The sequence below is a fragment of the Larimichthys crocea genome, chromosome XIV (genome assembly GCF_000972845.2).
Source record: "Larimichthys crocea isolate SSNF chromosome XIV, L_crocea_2.0, whole genome shotgun sequence".
Classification (NCBI taxonomy): Eukaryota; Metazoa; Chordata; class Actinopteri; family Sciaenidae; genus Larimichthys; species Larimichthys crocea.
Genome location: NC_040024.1, coordinates 8711015 through 8726620, shown reverse-complemented (window position 1 = coordinate 8726620; position 15606 = coordinate 8711015). Strand labels below are relative to the sequence as shown.

The following is a 15606-nucleotide window of genomic DNA, read 5'->3' as shown; positions in this document are numbered from 1 at the left end:
ACCACGATGGAATTATCTTCCAATTTTCTCCAAAATTAGAAAGAAATAGGAGAGTTTAGAAACAGTTAAAGTCAAATTGTGTTGATAAAATGTTTTTATCTTTATCATGAATATTAGGTTGTAAATTCAGTTTTCTGATTTTTTGCTGCTCCAGTTTAAAAACAAAACTCATTTTAGTTTGTGTGCATAGAAACAGCAGCTGGATTCAACTTTTGAAACATTTCTGACTGTAACTGAGTAGAGAGCGGAAATATTTACAGTAATGAAAAATTTTGAACTGTTTTAACAACACAACTAGTTTTGTTTCAAGGATTTCATAAAACTACGACGCTTAAGACAAAATATTAAATCAAGAAAACCAAAACTTTTATGTTTGCCTCCTCAGATTTTTTAAAGTGTGAGACAGTTCAAGTCAAAATGTATCAAATTACAGCCGTTACAAACCACAACAATTTATATTTACAGATTTCTGGGCTTTGGTTTGTATCATTTGTTATTGTATGTTATAGTAACCAATTCAAAAACAACGTTTCCGATCTTCTGTCGAGGTTTGCAGCATAGAATGAGGAAAAATTAGAAAATAGTTGAACAAACTCATTTATTTTGGCAACAGTTAATTTGCAAACCGTGCTCACTTTTTTTTTTAGGAAAACAAATATTTAAGAGTCGATTTCCAAACAAAAACTTTAATGTTTATAATGTTTGTGTCATCAAACACAAACGACATATTTATATTGTTAAAACATGCTGCAAAAAACGATTTTTATTTAATTTGAACACATTTCTGTTGTCCAAAACTTCTTCAAAGAATATTTTCAGCCTGATTCTGACAGAAATCAATGAAAATGATTTCATGACGTTCTTCACTGAATCATTGACTCGAGATGTCTCTGCAGCGAGTGTCACACTTCTGATCTCTCGTCTCTTGTTCTGTCTTCGAGAGTCAGACGGTCATGCCAGGAACCCCGATGCACAGAAACGCCGGATGTAAAACAGTGAGTGTGTGTTTCGTCTGAGTGTTTGTTTGTGGGAAGACATCAACACAGTCTCTGTTTCCTGTCCTTCAGTGTTTTAAAAAGCTTTTAACGGCTCCATCTTGTGGCCAAAACAGAGAACAACACAAAACCGAAGTCACTTTTTTCAACCTCCTGCTCCACAATAATCAGATTTACTAAAGTTTGAGACATTTCTACTTCCTACCTCATTCTCCTTACATACAAAAAACATGCATCATCCTATCGAATATAACATTGACATGTTTGTTAATGACGACATGACAGAAGTACAAAGAAATACTCATAAAACAAAATAAGAAGAAACAGACAAAATAAGAAAGTATACTGATATGCATGTTGGATCATTTTACAGAAATAATCACACTGTTTATAGTTTAGTTGTTTGTACATCAAGAAAAAAAAGAGGTTAATTAAACTTTCACAGCTCCTGAAAACTATATAAATAAACAAGTTAAAATATCCACGACTAATTGTTGCTATTACTGTTGCAAAGTTAAATTTGAAACCCAGATCCCAAAAAAGTTGCATTAAATTAAAGGTTTGAACATGAATTATCTTTGTACTGTAAACTATTTAAAATTTCACAAAGTGTTCAACACAAAAAATACTTCCACAGTTTGAAACATTCATTCTATAGGAAACGTACTCCTATCCAGGACATCGTGAAAAATTTTCATCTACAATCAGGAAACATTTATTACACGAAGTGTTGACTCCAGTGTTGCAGTACTTGAGATCAGTTTTGGTCCTGAAGCTATTTCAAAGGCCTTGGTCTCAAAGAGGACTTAAGTTTAAGACCACAACAGCTGTGGTATCGCTTGATTAAAAATTATGAAACAAAAAAGTCAAAATATGAGAAAAGTCAAAGTTATGAGATACTGGTATTTTGAGATATCAAGGCAAAGTTTTCATCTTTATTTATTTTTTATTTTTACTGACAGAAATGGGCTCCATAGACATCAGCCCAAATCTACTGGAATAAAATTTAGATTTAAAAAACACAGCGTCTGTAATACTTCAAGTGACTCAATTTAAACAAAAACCCCTCAAAGTCTCGGTCTTGTCTCGGTCCTGATTGGTTAACGCTCGAAAAGTCAAAGTTTACAGTGAAATAATAAAAAAAATCCCTTTGTGACCCCGTCTGCAAAAAAACAAATGGCACCTCTTGAGAAACATCATTCAAACTGACACACACTCGACCGTGACCTTATCAGGTGATGATGACGATCGGACGTGTGAGGAGAAGCTGTGATCTGTTTATTGATCGTCGTCCTGTTGTATTTGTGTGTTTTCAGGCCTATGAAGGCCCGGAGACCGAATGCGGATGTCTGCGCCACCACCCTGGAGTTCCCGTCTTCCACGAGGGGTAAGACGGCTGCATGTTTCTCACTTCTTTACTCTGGATATTACAAATATTCCACGGTCACAAAATCATAATACAATCTTTTATTTGCAAACAAACTGAGGCTGTGTGGAAAAGATCGACGGTTCATTAAAGATAATTAATCAAATCTGCAACATTACAAACCAACTATAAAAAGTAATGTCTTTGTGTTCAGATATAAGTACTGGAGCTGCTGCTGCATAAAGACATGGACTTCAATGCTTTCCTCGACCAGAAGGGCTGCACCTCGGGGAAACACTGCTGGATCCCGAAGAAGGTACGAACCAATGCTGGACGACGTGTTCTGTGGCGTCACCCACAGGTTTCTGAAGAGCTGTCTTACCTTTGCTTTTGCAAGTCTGCATACTTCTTGGTACAAACTCGATGCAGTTTAATACAGCAGCCGTTCAAGAAATCTGTCACGCAGGTTCGTTTTTTGTTTTTGGTTGTTTGAAGCCGTAGTTGTGAAATACGAGAAGTGTTTCTAATATTTCATCAACCCACATTTATAGAAACGAGGAGACTAATGATAAAATGTTTCTTATCAAAGATAAACAACAACAGAGTCCCAGAATGTGTGCGAGGAACACGAGCCTCACCGCCAACAAATCACCCGACCTGTTTTTCTTTGACCGATCTTTCTTTGTTTTACAGGACAAGAAGAAGGTTGCATGTCGACACGACTGGCACCAGACAGGAAAAAACGTAGTTGTAACAGTTTACGCCAAGAACCCAAACCCGAAACTGTGCAGCATAGAGGCCAACCGCACAGTGGTGAGTGACTTTATTGTATATTTCAAGAACTACGACACTGGTCAATGCGCCACAATAAAAGTGATCATAAATATATTTTTCTCCTCTTTAGCTCGCATGTCAAATCCAGTTTTAGGACAATAGATTTTCAAGAGGGAGTTCCACCTCTGGGGGGTGAGTACCTGCTAAAAAACGTCCAAGTTAACCATTACATTACATTACATTACATTACATTACATTGCATTTAGCGACGCTTTTATCCAAAGCGACTTACAGAGGAGGACATAAGCTGGAAAGGTGTAACGGAGCACAGAATAGTTGTTAGTTTTTGTTAGGCAGGGAAGCATTCTCGAAACAGAAAGTTTTTTACAAGTTTTTTAAAGGTCGAAAGGAGTGTTGCTGTTCTAGTAGCCGTTGGTAGGTCATCCACCATTGGGGACGACCACAGAGAAGGTTTAGGTGACCTCGCTTTGCGAGAGGCGAGGGTACAAACTAGACGTTTGTATGAGCGGAGCGTAACGCCCTGGTCGGGACGTGAGCCTTTAGTAAGACGCTGAGATAGGCAGGGGCGAGATCCTGAGGTGGTTTTGTAGGCTAGCGTCAGAGCTTTGTGTTTAATCCTGGCAGCCACAGGCAGCCAGTGCAGGTCGCTGAAGAGCGGGGTGACATGTGACCTTTTAGGTTGATTGAAAACCAGTCGCGCTGCGGCGTTCTGGACCATTTGCAAAGGTTTGATCGCGCAAGCAGGTAGGCCAGCCAAGAGCGAGTTGCAGTAATCGAGGCGGGAGCTGACGTAGCCTGAATCAGGAGCTGAGCGGCATATTGGGTCAGGTACGGTCTGATTTTTCTAATTTGTACAATGCATAGCGAGATGACCTCGCTACGGAGGAAATGTGCTCAGAGAGAGAAAGACGATCCATTTAGTAGACGCCCAGGTTTTTAGCAGCATGGTTAGGGTGGTAATATGAACAGTACCAATTTCCAGGTTGAAGTCATGGCAGATTGACTCATGGGCAGGGATGACCAGGAGTTCGTTTTTGACAGATTAAGCTGGAGATGGTGGTCTTTCATCCAAGTTGAGGATCAGAGAGACAGGCGGATAGCGTGCGGAGACCTGTGGTGTCGTCCGGCTGGAACGACAGGTATAGCTGTGTGTCATCGGCATAGCAGTGGTAGGAGAGCTGTGTGAGCGGATAACATGGGACAGCGAGGTGGTGTAGATGGCAAAACAGAAGGGGACCAGCACCGACCCCTGCGGCATCCCATGGAGAGGGTATGAGTCGACGACGACGACCTTGCCAAACCCATTAAGGAGCGTCCACGGAGTAGGACTCGAGCCAGGAGTGGGCGAGCGCCTGTAATGCCCATGTTGCGAGTGTGGTTAGGGTATGTCGAGATTGACTGTATCAAAGGCAGCCGATAAGTCGAGAAGGATGGTACCGATGATTGCCCTCGTGCTCTGGCTGTTTTAAGGCTTCTGAGACAGATAGTAAGGCCGTTTCGGTGGAGTGGCCACTTCTGAAACCTGATTGTTTTGGGTCAGTAGGTGGTGATGGTGAGGAAGTCAGTGATTGTTTAGAGACCGCCCTCTCAATGGTTTTTTGAAGGAAGGGGAGCAGTGACACCAGCTGATAATTTCAACCAAGGCGGGGTTAAGCGTTAGACTTTTTCAGTATGGCGTAACTCTGGCTTGTTTGAAGGCTGCTAGAAATACGCCTGAGGACAGTGAGGCATTCAATCAACCGATCAGGCATGTCCAAACTGTTCCACAAAGGGCCGGTGTGGCTGCAGGTTTTTGTTCCAACCAACCAAGAGCACACAGTTTGACCAATCAACTCTCTGAAGACTGAGACCAGTTGATTAAATGAGTCAAGTCTGGTGTGCTGCTGTTTGGTTGGAAGGAAAACCTGCAGCCACACCGGCCCTTTGTGGAACAGTTTGGACACCCCTGATCTAGGCAAAGCTTACACCACAGACTTTCTATCCCTCATCAACTCATTCCACATGCAACTAGTCAGTACTCCCCCAACTCACAAAAACAGTAATCAACTGGATCTCATCCTTACCAAAAACTGCAAAACTGATGACATAATGGTCACACCCTTACATACCTCGGACCACTTCTTCATCCACTTCATGGTTTCCCAGAACTACCTACCACCCCTCAACCCATGACCACCTCTCGACGCAATCTCCACAACTTGTCTGCCGCCCACTTCGCCTCAGTCATCGCTACTGCCCTTCCCCCTCCCAACAGTTTCTCTCCACTAGATGTCAATGCAGCCACAGAAACTCTCAGTTCCACACTAACCGCATGCCTAGATACCCTGTGCCCTGTTTCTAGCAAACCAGCACGCTCCACTCAGAGCTGCAGAATGGAAATGGCACAAATCCAAAAACCACGCTGACCTAGAAGCCTTCCAATCTCTCCTAGCGTCATTCTCTTCATCTGTCACGACTGCAAACATTGAATATTACAACAAGAAAATCAGCAGCACAACTGACTCACAGAAACTCTTCTCCACCTTCAAATCACTGCTCAATCCTCCCCCACCCCCACCTGCCACCAACCTCACTGCCAACAGCTTTGCCTCCTTCTTCACAGACAAGGTGGCGATAATCAGCAAACAATTTTGTGATTCCCCCCCGGTCACAACCTGCTACCCCCCCAAGACAACAGCGCAACTCTCTCCTCATTCACCCCTCTCTCGGAAGACGAGGTATCCAAACTGATCATTAACAACCGACCCACCACCTGCCCACTGGACCCCATCCCCTCTAAACTCCTACAAGATATCGCTCCTACGGTAGTCCCACCGATCACATCCGTGATTAATGCCTCACTGTCCTCAGGCGTATTTCCAGCAGCCTTCAAACAAGCCAGAGTTACACCACTACTGAAAAAGTCTACGCTTAACCCCACCTTGGTTGAAAATTATCAGCCAGTGTCACTGCTCCCCTTCCTCTCAAAAACCATTGAGAGGGCAGTCTCTAAACAAATCACTGACTTCCTCACCCATCACCACCTACTTGACCCAAAGCAATCGGGTTTCAGAAGTGGCCACTCCACCGAAACGGCCTTACTATCTGTCTCAGAAGCCTTAAAAACAGCCAGAGCATGCGGGCAATCATCGGTACTCATCCTTCTCGACTTATCGGCTGCCTTCGATACAGTCAATCACGACATACTCCTAACCACCCTCAATAACATGGGCATTACAGGCTCTGCCCGCTACTGGCTCAAGTCCTACCTCGCTGGACGCTCCTTTAATGTGTCTTGGCAAGGTCGTCTGTCGTCGACTCATACCCTCTCCACGGGGGTGCCGCAGGGGTCGGTGCTGGGTCCCATTTCTGTTTGCCATCTACACCACCTCGCTGTCCCATGTTATCCGCTCACACGGCTTCTCCTACCACTGCTATGCCGATGACACACAGCTATACCTGTCGTTCCAGCCGGACGACACCACGGTCTCCGCACGCATCTCCGCCTGTCTCTCTGATCTGTCAACTTGGATGAAAGACCACCATCTCCAGCTTAATCTGTCAAAAACCAAACTCCTGGTCATCCCTGCCCATGAGTCAATCTGCCATGACTTCAACCTGAAAATTGGTACTGTCACCATTACCCCTAACCATGCTGCTAAAAACCTGGGCGTCGTACTAGATGATCGTCTTTCTCTCTCTCTGAGCACATTTCCATCTCGCTATGCATTGTACAATATTAGAAAAATCAGACCATACCTGACCCAATATGCCGCTCAGCTCCTGATTCAGGCTACAGTCAGCTCCCGCCTCGATTACTGCAACTCGCTCTTGGCTGGCCTACCTGCTTGCGCGATCAAACCTTTGCAAATGGTCCAGAATGCCGCAGCGCGACTGGTTTTAAATCAACCTAAAAGGTCACATGTCACCCCACTCTTCAGCGACCTGCGCTGGCTGCCTGTGGCTGCCAGAATTAAACACAAAGCTCTGACGCTAGCCTACAAAACCACCTCAGGATCTGCCCCTGCCTATCTCAGCGTCTTACTAAAGGCTCACGTCCCGACCAGGGCGTTACGCTCCACTCATACAAACCGTCTAGTTGTACCCTCGCCTCTCGCAAAGCGAGGTCACTCTAAACTCTTCTCTGTGGTCGTCCCCAAATGGTGGAATGACCAACGGCTACAAGAACAGCAACATCCCTTTCTACCTTTAAAAAACTTGTAAAAACCTTTCTGTTTCCAGAATGCTTCCCTGCCTAACAAAACTAACAACTACTCTGTGCTCCTTTACACCTTTCTCAGCTTATGTCCTCCTCTGTAAGTCGCTTTGGATAAAAGCGTCTGCTAAATGCAATGTAATGTAATGTAATGTAATGTAACGTAATGTAATGGTTAACTTGGACGTTTTTAGCAGGTACTCACCCCCCAGAGGTGGAACTCCCTCTTGAAAATCTTATTGTCCTCAAACTGGATTTGACATGCGAGCTAAAGAGGAGAAAAATATATTTATGATCACTTTTATTGTGCGCATTGACCAGTGTCGTTTTGTTTCTTGAAATATACAATAAAGTCACTCACCACTGTGCGGTTGGCCTCTATGCTGCACAGTTCTGGGTTTGGGTTCTTGGCGTAAACTGTTACAACAACGTTATTTCCTGTCTGGTGCCAGTCGTGTCGACATGCAACCTTCTTCTTGTCCTGTAAACGAACAAAGATCGGTCAAAGAAAAACAGGTCGGGTGTTTAAGTGTTTTTAGCCGGTGAGATTCTGGGACTCTGTTGTTGTTTATCTTTGATAAGAAACATTTTATCATTTAGTCTCCTCGTTTCTATAAATGTGGGTTGATGAAATATTAGAAACACTTCTCGTATTTCACAAACTACGACTTCGAACAACTCTAAAACAAAAAACGAACCTGCGTGACAGATTTATTGAACGGCTGCTGTATTAAACTGCATCGAGTTGTGTACCAAGAAGTATTGCAGACTTGCAAAAGCAAAGGTAAGATAGCTCTTCAGAAACCTGTGGGTGACGCCACAGACAGTTGTCCGGCGTTGGTTCGTACCTTCTTCGGGATCCAGCAGTGTTTCCCCGAGGTGCAGCCCTTCTGGTCGAGGAAAGCGTTGAAGTCTATTGTCTTTATGCAGCAGCAGCTCCAGTACTTATATCTGAACACAAAGACATACTCTTACAGTTTGTTTGTAATGTTGCAGATTTGATTTAATTATCTTTAATGAACCGTCTGATCTTTTCTCACACAGCCTTCAGTTTGTTTGCAAATAAAAGATTGTAATTATGATTTTGGATATTTTGTAATATCCAGAGTAAAGAAGTGAGAAACATGCAGCCGTGTGTCCCGCCGTCTTACCCCTCGTGGAAGACGGGAACTCCGGGGTGGTGGGCGCAGACGTCTGCGTTCGTCTTCGGGCCTTCATAGGCCTGAAAACACACAAACACAACACGGACAACGATCAATAAACAGATCACAGCTTCTCCTCACACATCCGATCGTCATCAGTCACCTGATAAGGTCACCGGTCGAGTGTGTGTCAGTTTGAATGATGTTTCTCAAGCAGTGCCGTTTGTTTGTTTTGCAGACGGGGGTCACAAAGGAGATTTTTTTTTTTTATTATTTCACTGTAAACTTTGAGTTTTCGAGCGTTAACCAATCAAGACTGAGACAAGACCGAGACTTTGAGGGGTTTGTTTGCTAAATTGAGTCGTCTTGAAGTATTTACAGACCGCTGTGTTTTTCAATCTAAATTTTATTCCAGTAGGCTGATGTCTATGGAAGCCCATTTCTGTCAGTAAAAAAAAAAAAAAAAAGAAAGATGAAAACTTTGCCTTGATATCTCAAAATAGCAGTATCTCATAACTTTGACTTTTCTCATAATTTTGACTTTTTGTTTCATAATTTTTAATCAAGCGATACCACAGCTGTTGTGGTCTTAAACTTAAAGTCCTCTTTGAGACCAAGGCCTTTGAAAATAGCTTCAGGACCAAAACTGATCTCAAGTACTGCAACACTGGAGTCAACACTTCGTGTAATAAATGTTTCCTGATTGTAGATGAAAATTTTTCACGATGTCCTGGATAGAAGTCAACGTTTCCTATAATGAATGTTTCAAACTGTGAAAGTATTTTTGTGTTGAACACTTTGTGAAATTTTAAATAGTTTACAGTACAAAGATAATTCATGTTCAAACCTTTAATTTAATGCAACTTTTTTGGGATCTGGGTTTCAAATTTAAACTTTGCAACAGTACATAGCAACAATTAGTCGTGGATATTTATACTTGTTTATTTATAATAGTTTTCAGGAGCTGTGAAAGTTTAATTAACCTCTTTTTTTCTTGATGTACAAACAATAAAACTATAAACAGTGTGATTATTTCTGTAAAATGATCCAACATGCATATCAGTATACTTATCTTATTTTGTCTGTTTCTTCTATTTTGTTTTATGAGTATTTCTTTGTACTTCTGTCATGTCGTCATTAACAAACATGTCAATGTTATATTCGATAGGATGATGTCATGTTTTGTATGTAAGGAGAATGAGGTAGGAAGTAGAAATGTCTCAAACTTTAGTAAATCTGATTATTTGTGGAGCAGGAGGTTGAAAAAGTGACTTCGGTTTTTGTGTTGTTCTCTGTTTTGGCCACAAGATGGAGCCGTTAAAAAGCTTTAAAACACTGAAGGACAGAAAACAGAGACTGTATTGATGTCTCCCACAAACAAACACTCAGACGAACACACACTCACTGTTTTACATCCGGCGTTCTTGCATCGGGTTCCTGGCATGACCGTCTGACTCTCTGAAGACAGAACGAGAGACGAGAGATCAGAAGTGTGACGCTCACTGAAGAAACATCTCATGTTAATGTTTCAGTGAAATCATTTTCATTGATTTCTGTCAGAATCAGGCTGAAATATTCTTTGAAGAAGTTTTTGGACAACAGAAATGTGTTAAAATTAAATAAGTCGTTTTTTTCAGCACGTTTATACAAATATAAATATGTTGTTTGATTGTTTGATGACACAAAACATTAATTAAACATTAAAGTTTTTTTTGTTTTGAAATCGACTCTTAAAATATTTGGTTTCCTAAAAAAAAAAAAAAGTGAGCACGGTTTGCAAATTTAACCTGTTTCCTAAATAAATGAGTTTGTTTCAACTGTTTTCTAATTTTTCCTCATTCTACTGCTGCAAACCTCGCAGAAGATCGGAAACGTTTCTCTTGTTTTTGAATTGTTACATATAACATAAATATACCAATGAAGACAAACACAAAGCCAGAAATCTGTAAATATAAATGTTTGTGTTTGTAACTGCTGTAATTTGATACATTTTGACTTTAACTGTCTCAAACTTTAAAAAATCTGAGGAGACAAACATAAAAGTTTGGTTTCTTATTTTATTCATATTTTGTCTTAGCGTCGGAGTTTTATGAAAATCCTTGAAACAAACTAAGTTTTATGTTAAAACAGTTCAAATATTTTATCTGTACTGTAAAATATCCTCGCTCTTCTACTCAGTTACAGTCAGAAATGTTTCAAAAATGTAATTTTTTTTTGGCTGCGTGCAACATCAGAGATGCTCAAACAGACTCCAGCTGCTGGTTTCTATGCACACAAACTAAAATGAGTTTTGTTTTTAAACTGGAGCAGCAAAAAACTCAGAAAACTGTAAATTTACAACCTAAAATATTCAGTATAAAGAATAAAAACATTTTTATCAACACAATTTGACTTTAACTGTTTCTAAACTCTAATTTTCTTTCTAATTTTTGGAGAAAATTGGAAGAATAATTCATCCTGTTTTCTAAAATGAAGGTTTGTTTTCTCTTATTTTGTTTTATTTCAAGCCACAGTTGTTCAGTTTTTATTAAAATCCTTTGAAACAAGTTGAATTTCATGATCAAATACTTCAGATATTCTGGCTTTACGGTCACGTGAACTAACCTTTCTTCTGTTCCTCCTCTTTCTTGTTGAGGTCCAGTTTCTCCAGAACCTGAGTCAGCGACGGCGACACTTTTTGTGGCAGTTTGATCTTCGGCTCGTCTGAACTGCAAACGTTCACGTTAACACAGAAGTCAGAAACACACGGGCTGATACGTGCTGTCATCTACTGAATTATTTAAACCGAGAATGCTGCAGGCGACCTCGTCCTGACCTCTGCGAGTGAATGCATGCATGTAACACGTCGTGCTGTGCAAACATACACCTCACCTCGGTCTCTCTTTCTGCAGCTTCTCGGCAGATTTGGGTCCCTGGTAGATTATCTCTGGGCCGTTGGTCTGTTTAATCTCGCCCTTATCTGACAACACCTCCGGCCGCAAAGGCTCCTGGGGCTTCTCGTTGCTGTGGCGCCCGCGGGTGCAGCCCTGTGTTCAAAGCACAGCGAGCAACATCACAGTCGAGCAGGACATGAAGACGTGAGAAGACTGTGTTGGACCGAAATGTGGAGCGTCAAACTTTGATTGTTCTCTTCAACAATTTATTGTTATCAGGATCGAGCCAATCCCAACTGACACTGAGCAAAAAGACGTGGTACGCCATGGACAAGTCAAGACAACGAAGAATCACCAATTAATCAATTAACCTGCATGTCTATGGACTGTTGAAGGAAGTCAGAGAACCCACAAGGTGACAAAAGGGCAATAAAAGGCGAGTTTTTGTGAGGGATTCAAAGGTGGGGAGGTCGGGTCAGTCACAGATATTTCAATTTTGGGGAGGGGGGAGCGATGGAGAAGGTTCTGTGTTTTGGGTGTTTGACCATAATTAACTGGATCCACTGTGGGGCCAGGTAAGTTAGTTAAGGTTTCAGATGGTTCAGATGATCAGCTCTGCCTTTGACGTCTCCACAAATGCATCTTTGTTTGAAGAGCAGCTCGGACACTTCATTTAAATTCTCCAAAAGTTACGAGATAAAGAGGAAATGGATTTCATGAATGGCCGTGTTGATGGAGAGCCGAACAGTCGTGGTGCACGTTGGACACTTCTCACCCTCAATGGTCGTCATTTTAGCTACTTAGCAGAAGAAGAGGGACCTGGAGCTGCTGGAGCTAAAGCGTTGAGGTGAATACAGCAATATACAAACGTTAGGATGTTTTATATTTATATTTTAGCTGTCACATGTTGGCGCACGGTTCCAATTTAGTGAAGAAGCTGCAAAATGTTTGGTCGATCGTCGTGTACTTGAGACAACAGTACTCTGCTTTTTTGTTTATATTTCCACTCTCACTGTAATTCATGCAGTAACCTCACAGCAGCTTTTCTTTCCAACCAGCCACAAATATTTACAGCATCCTGAATTGATTGTTTGGCCCTGAGCTGGTTTTTCTTTTTTACCTTGATGGAAAGAAACTCAGAGAAGTCTGTCGTTCGCTTCCTACAGCAGGACCAACCCTGGAGAAAGAAACACAAACCAGATGATTTATTTTTTAATATCCAGCTTTGTAAGAAGTCTTCTTTTTCTTTCTTTGTGTACTTTTTTACCTTCAGAGCATCGTGAAAGATGGGAACACCTGGATGGAAGAGGCAGGAGTCTGCAAAGAAAACACCGTCAAGTCTTTATATGGAGTCAGCTGGTCGGACCAGCTGTCCACGGGGGTCACCACGGCCGAGAGGCGTCCCATAAAAAGCAGCAGGACAGATAGCTGTCTCATGCTTCCAGAGACACGTGGCTCAAAATGACAACGCGACTCGGACTCGGGAAAGTAAAAGTTGGTTTAAAGACTCAAATCGTTGCACTGCAGATACGTTGTCATGAATTTGCCAAAACTTCACAATAAGACCAACAAACATTTAAAAAATCTGGTCACATGGACATATTTGCAAAATAAAAGCATGCATGAACCCAACTTAGACTGAAAATACCAAACAAAAGTATCTAAATTCAGTTCATGAACCTCATGAACACAGACTGACGTCAACCGAGGCTTCATGTCTTTGATGAATGAAACATTAAACAGACCTCAACTGGACTGAGTATTTCAATAAAAAGAAAAAGGACTCACCGTCCTTGTTCTGGTTGGCGTCAAACTTGACTCCACAGCCTTTGTTGTAGCACATCAGAGCCATGTCGGCTTGTGTCGGTTCGTTCGTGTCTCTCCTTCCTTCGGATATCTTCCTCCAACCTCTGAGTGGTCTCTACTTTCTCTCTTTATGTCGTGAGCAAAACTCCAGAAGTTTCTGGAGAGGTCCAGACGAGGTGATCGCCTTCTTGGAGAGAGCAGAGAAAGAGAGAGAAAGAGAGAGAGAGAAGGCCTGGCTGAATGAAAGATAAAAATAACAGCTCACCTCCCTCCTCCTCCTCCTCCTCCTCCTGCTCTCTCAGTTTACAGCTGTCAGAACTTATCTGGAGGTTGGGGGTTGACATTCCTCCTGCTGACCGTCGCCTGTCACGTACAGGCCACCGCGATGGGTCGGACCGCTCCTGGATTTCTGTCACTTCCTCTCACCAGATTTAAAAAAAATGGAGTTTATTCACCAGGAGAAGAAACTGCCTGTTTCCTCAGCTCCTGTTCTGGCACGACATCAGCTATGCTCCCCAACAGTATTTACTTCCCGGGTCTGTTACTTCTTATTTAGAGAAAATAAAGTCCAGAAAGCTAAAAGTATTTTATTTATAATTACTTTTACTGTGTGTGGAACACCAACACACTTTTATATTTTCTGTACTTACCTGACTGCCAGTGTTGTAGTCGAGACCAACTAAACCGAGACCAAGTCATGACCCAGACCAGACAGTATATACCCTACTTAGGTATCTAATATTCAACTCTTTTAGTTTTAGTCACCTCGTTTTTTTCTTACACAAATTTTGGTTGATGTCTGAGATAATTCACATATAAATCAGACAGTTTAGCGGTGGTATCCCCACAGAATCCAGAGTCCTCTTTGTCTGAGACAAGACCGAGGTCTTTAAAAAGAGACCAAGACTACAACACTGCAGTCGGCGTGATACTTATCAGTTAATTGTTAATGCTGTGATTGAATACGTAACGAAGGCTAAAGGTGTTTTCATGAAGTTGGTTCTTGTAGTTTTGTTTCCATCTTTCATCCTGGACACGGAGACAAATTGCCGCTCGGCGTCAGCAGGTGGTTTGACAATAAATTATTCACCGAAGACAAAACACTGCTGTTTGTCAAGCTGAGTACGTTTTGAGTGATAGATTTTTCCTACCAAGGACCGCATAGTCAAAGAAACACGGCCGAATGCATCACAAGCGATGTGATCGTGGTTACACAAAGCGTTTCATTATTCAGAGCTCGGTGGGAGTCGGGAGGTGGGAACCTGCTTTTTAATCCGTCACCGTGGGAGAGCTGGAGTTGTAGCAACAGACGAATCAAGACCAGGAGAGTTTTAGATCAACACGTCCAAACAAGACGAGATATACAAGGCGTGGATACAAAAACAAAACGGATTGGAAATCCTAATTGTATGTTTGACGCTTTCCCACCGTTACAGAGAACATTTCAGATGTTTTTATGTGGACACCTAAAACCAGGTCCATAAAGAAACTGACTGGCCTCCCTACACGACAACCTTTGGGAGGAAGACCAAAGAGATCATCGAGGAAAACCAACGTAGCACACACCTCCATCTGTATCAAGGGTACAAAAGGTTTCTTGGGCCAAGATGGTCCATCTATCTCCTCAGATTCTGGTGAACTTTTACCGCTGCACCATCAAGAGCGTCTTATCCAACTGTATCTCAGTCAAAGTTTGAGAACTGGTTTAGAGAATTCAAACAGTCGCTACATAAATACTTCCACCTCAGTTATGAACCATGCCTGATACAGTTTGTGGTTAATTAATACTTTACTAACTTCGTCCTGTCAGCAATATAATGTATGGACTGAGAGACAGGAAGCCTCAGGCACACTCAAAATCTCTAGTATTCAATTTCTGTCAATAGATTCCCTTAAATGAAAACTCTCTGGACACTTCTAATGAATGAATTCCCATCTTTAGATTTAATTTGTGTCCATATTTGCTTATTTAAAGACCAGACTTTGACGGGAACAAACCAGAAAACACTCTGTTCCTTCGATAAATACCATTAAGCATTAAACAGGATTCAACTCCTCCAAAATGAGGCCAAAACGGGCAGACTTTAAGCACGTTTAACATTTTGTATGAACATGAAGATTGAAGATGCAACACATAAAACATGGGCTGAGATCTCACCGGAGACGGAGGCTGAATTAAGAGATTCTCGAGCCCTGCGGCGGCGTAATTAAAAACCAAGAAGATGCACCGTTTGACATTTCAAGGCCTCGAATTCCATCAAGCGAGACTTTGAAATGGATTTTTATTTTTTATTTTTAATAAAGAAAAACAGACAAACGTTTAGGAATGGAAAATGACTTTTTATTTCTTCCAAAAAAAAAAAAAAAAAAAAAGAAACAGATCCCTAGAATAAACAAATATACTGCTGTAAAATAAAAGCCTGTGATTTTTTTT

The 15606-nt window shown here is 41.7% G+C and overlaps 1 protein-coding gene and 1 long non-coding RNA gene across 2 annotated transcripts in view; one reads left to right on the top strand and one right to left on the bottom strand.

Annotated features, from left to right (window-relative positions):
* The window catches only part of zgc:92429 (cysteine and histidine-rich domain-containing protein 1), a 17031-nt gene extending 3612 nt beyond the window's left edge, over positions 1–13419 (bottom strand). The window contains exons 1-10 of the mRNA XM_027287877.1: positions 13155–13419; positions 12634–12683; positions 12487–12543; positions 11365–11519; positions 11098–11201; positions 9899–9951; positions 8503–8573; positions 8200–8302; positions 7713–7832; positions 7557–7619 (exon numbers count right to left, since the gene is read on the bottom strand). Coding sequence (XP_027143678.1) covers positions 7557–7619; positions 7713–7832; positions 8200–8302; positions 8503–8573; positions 9899–9951; positions 11098–11201; positions 11365–11519; positions 12487–12543; positions 12634–12683; positions 13155–13218 — 840 coding nt within the window. The 5' untranslated portion in view covers positions 13219–13419. The remainder of the gene's footprint in view (positions 1–7556; positions 7620–7712; positions 7833–8199; positions 8303–8502; positions 8574–9898; positions 9952–11097; positions 11202–11364; positions 11520–12486; positions 12544–12633; positions 12684–13154) is intronic.
* LOC113747621 (uncharacterized) lies at positions 2312–3150 on the top strand. The gene is made up of 3 exons (XR_003463740.1): positions 2312–2382; positions 2576–2677; positions 3055–3150. It is a non-coding gene; the product is annotated as an uncharacterized LOC113747621 (long non-coding RNA).
* Positions 13420–15606: the final 2187 nt, after the last annotated feature.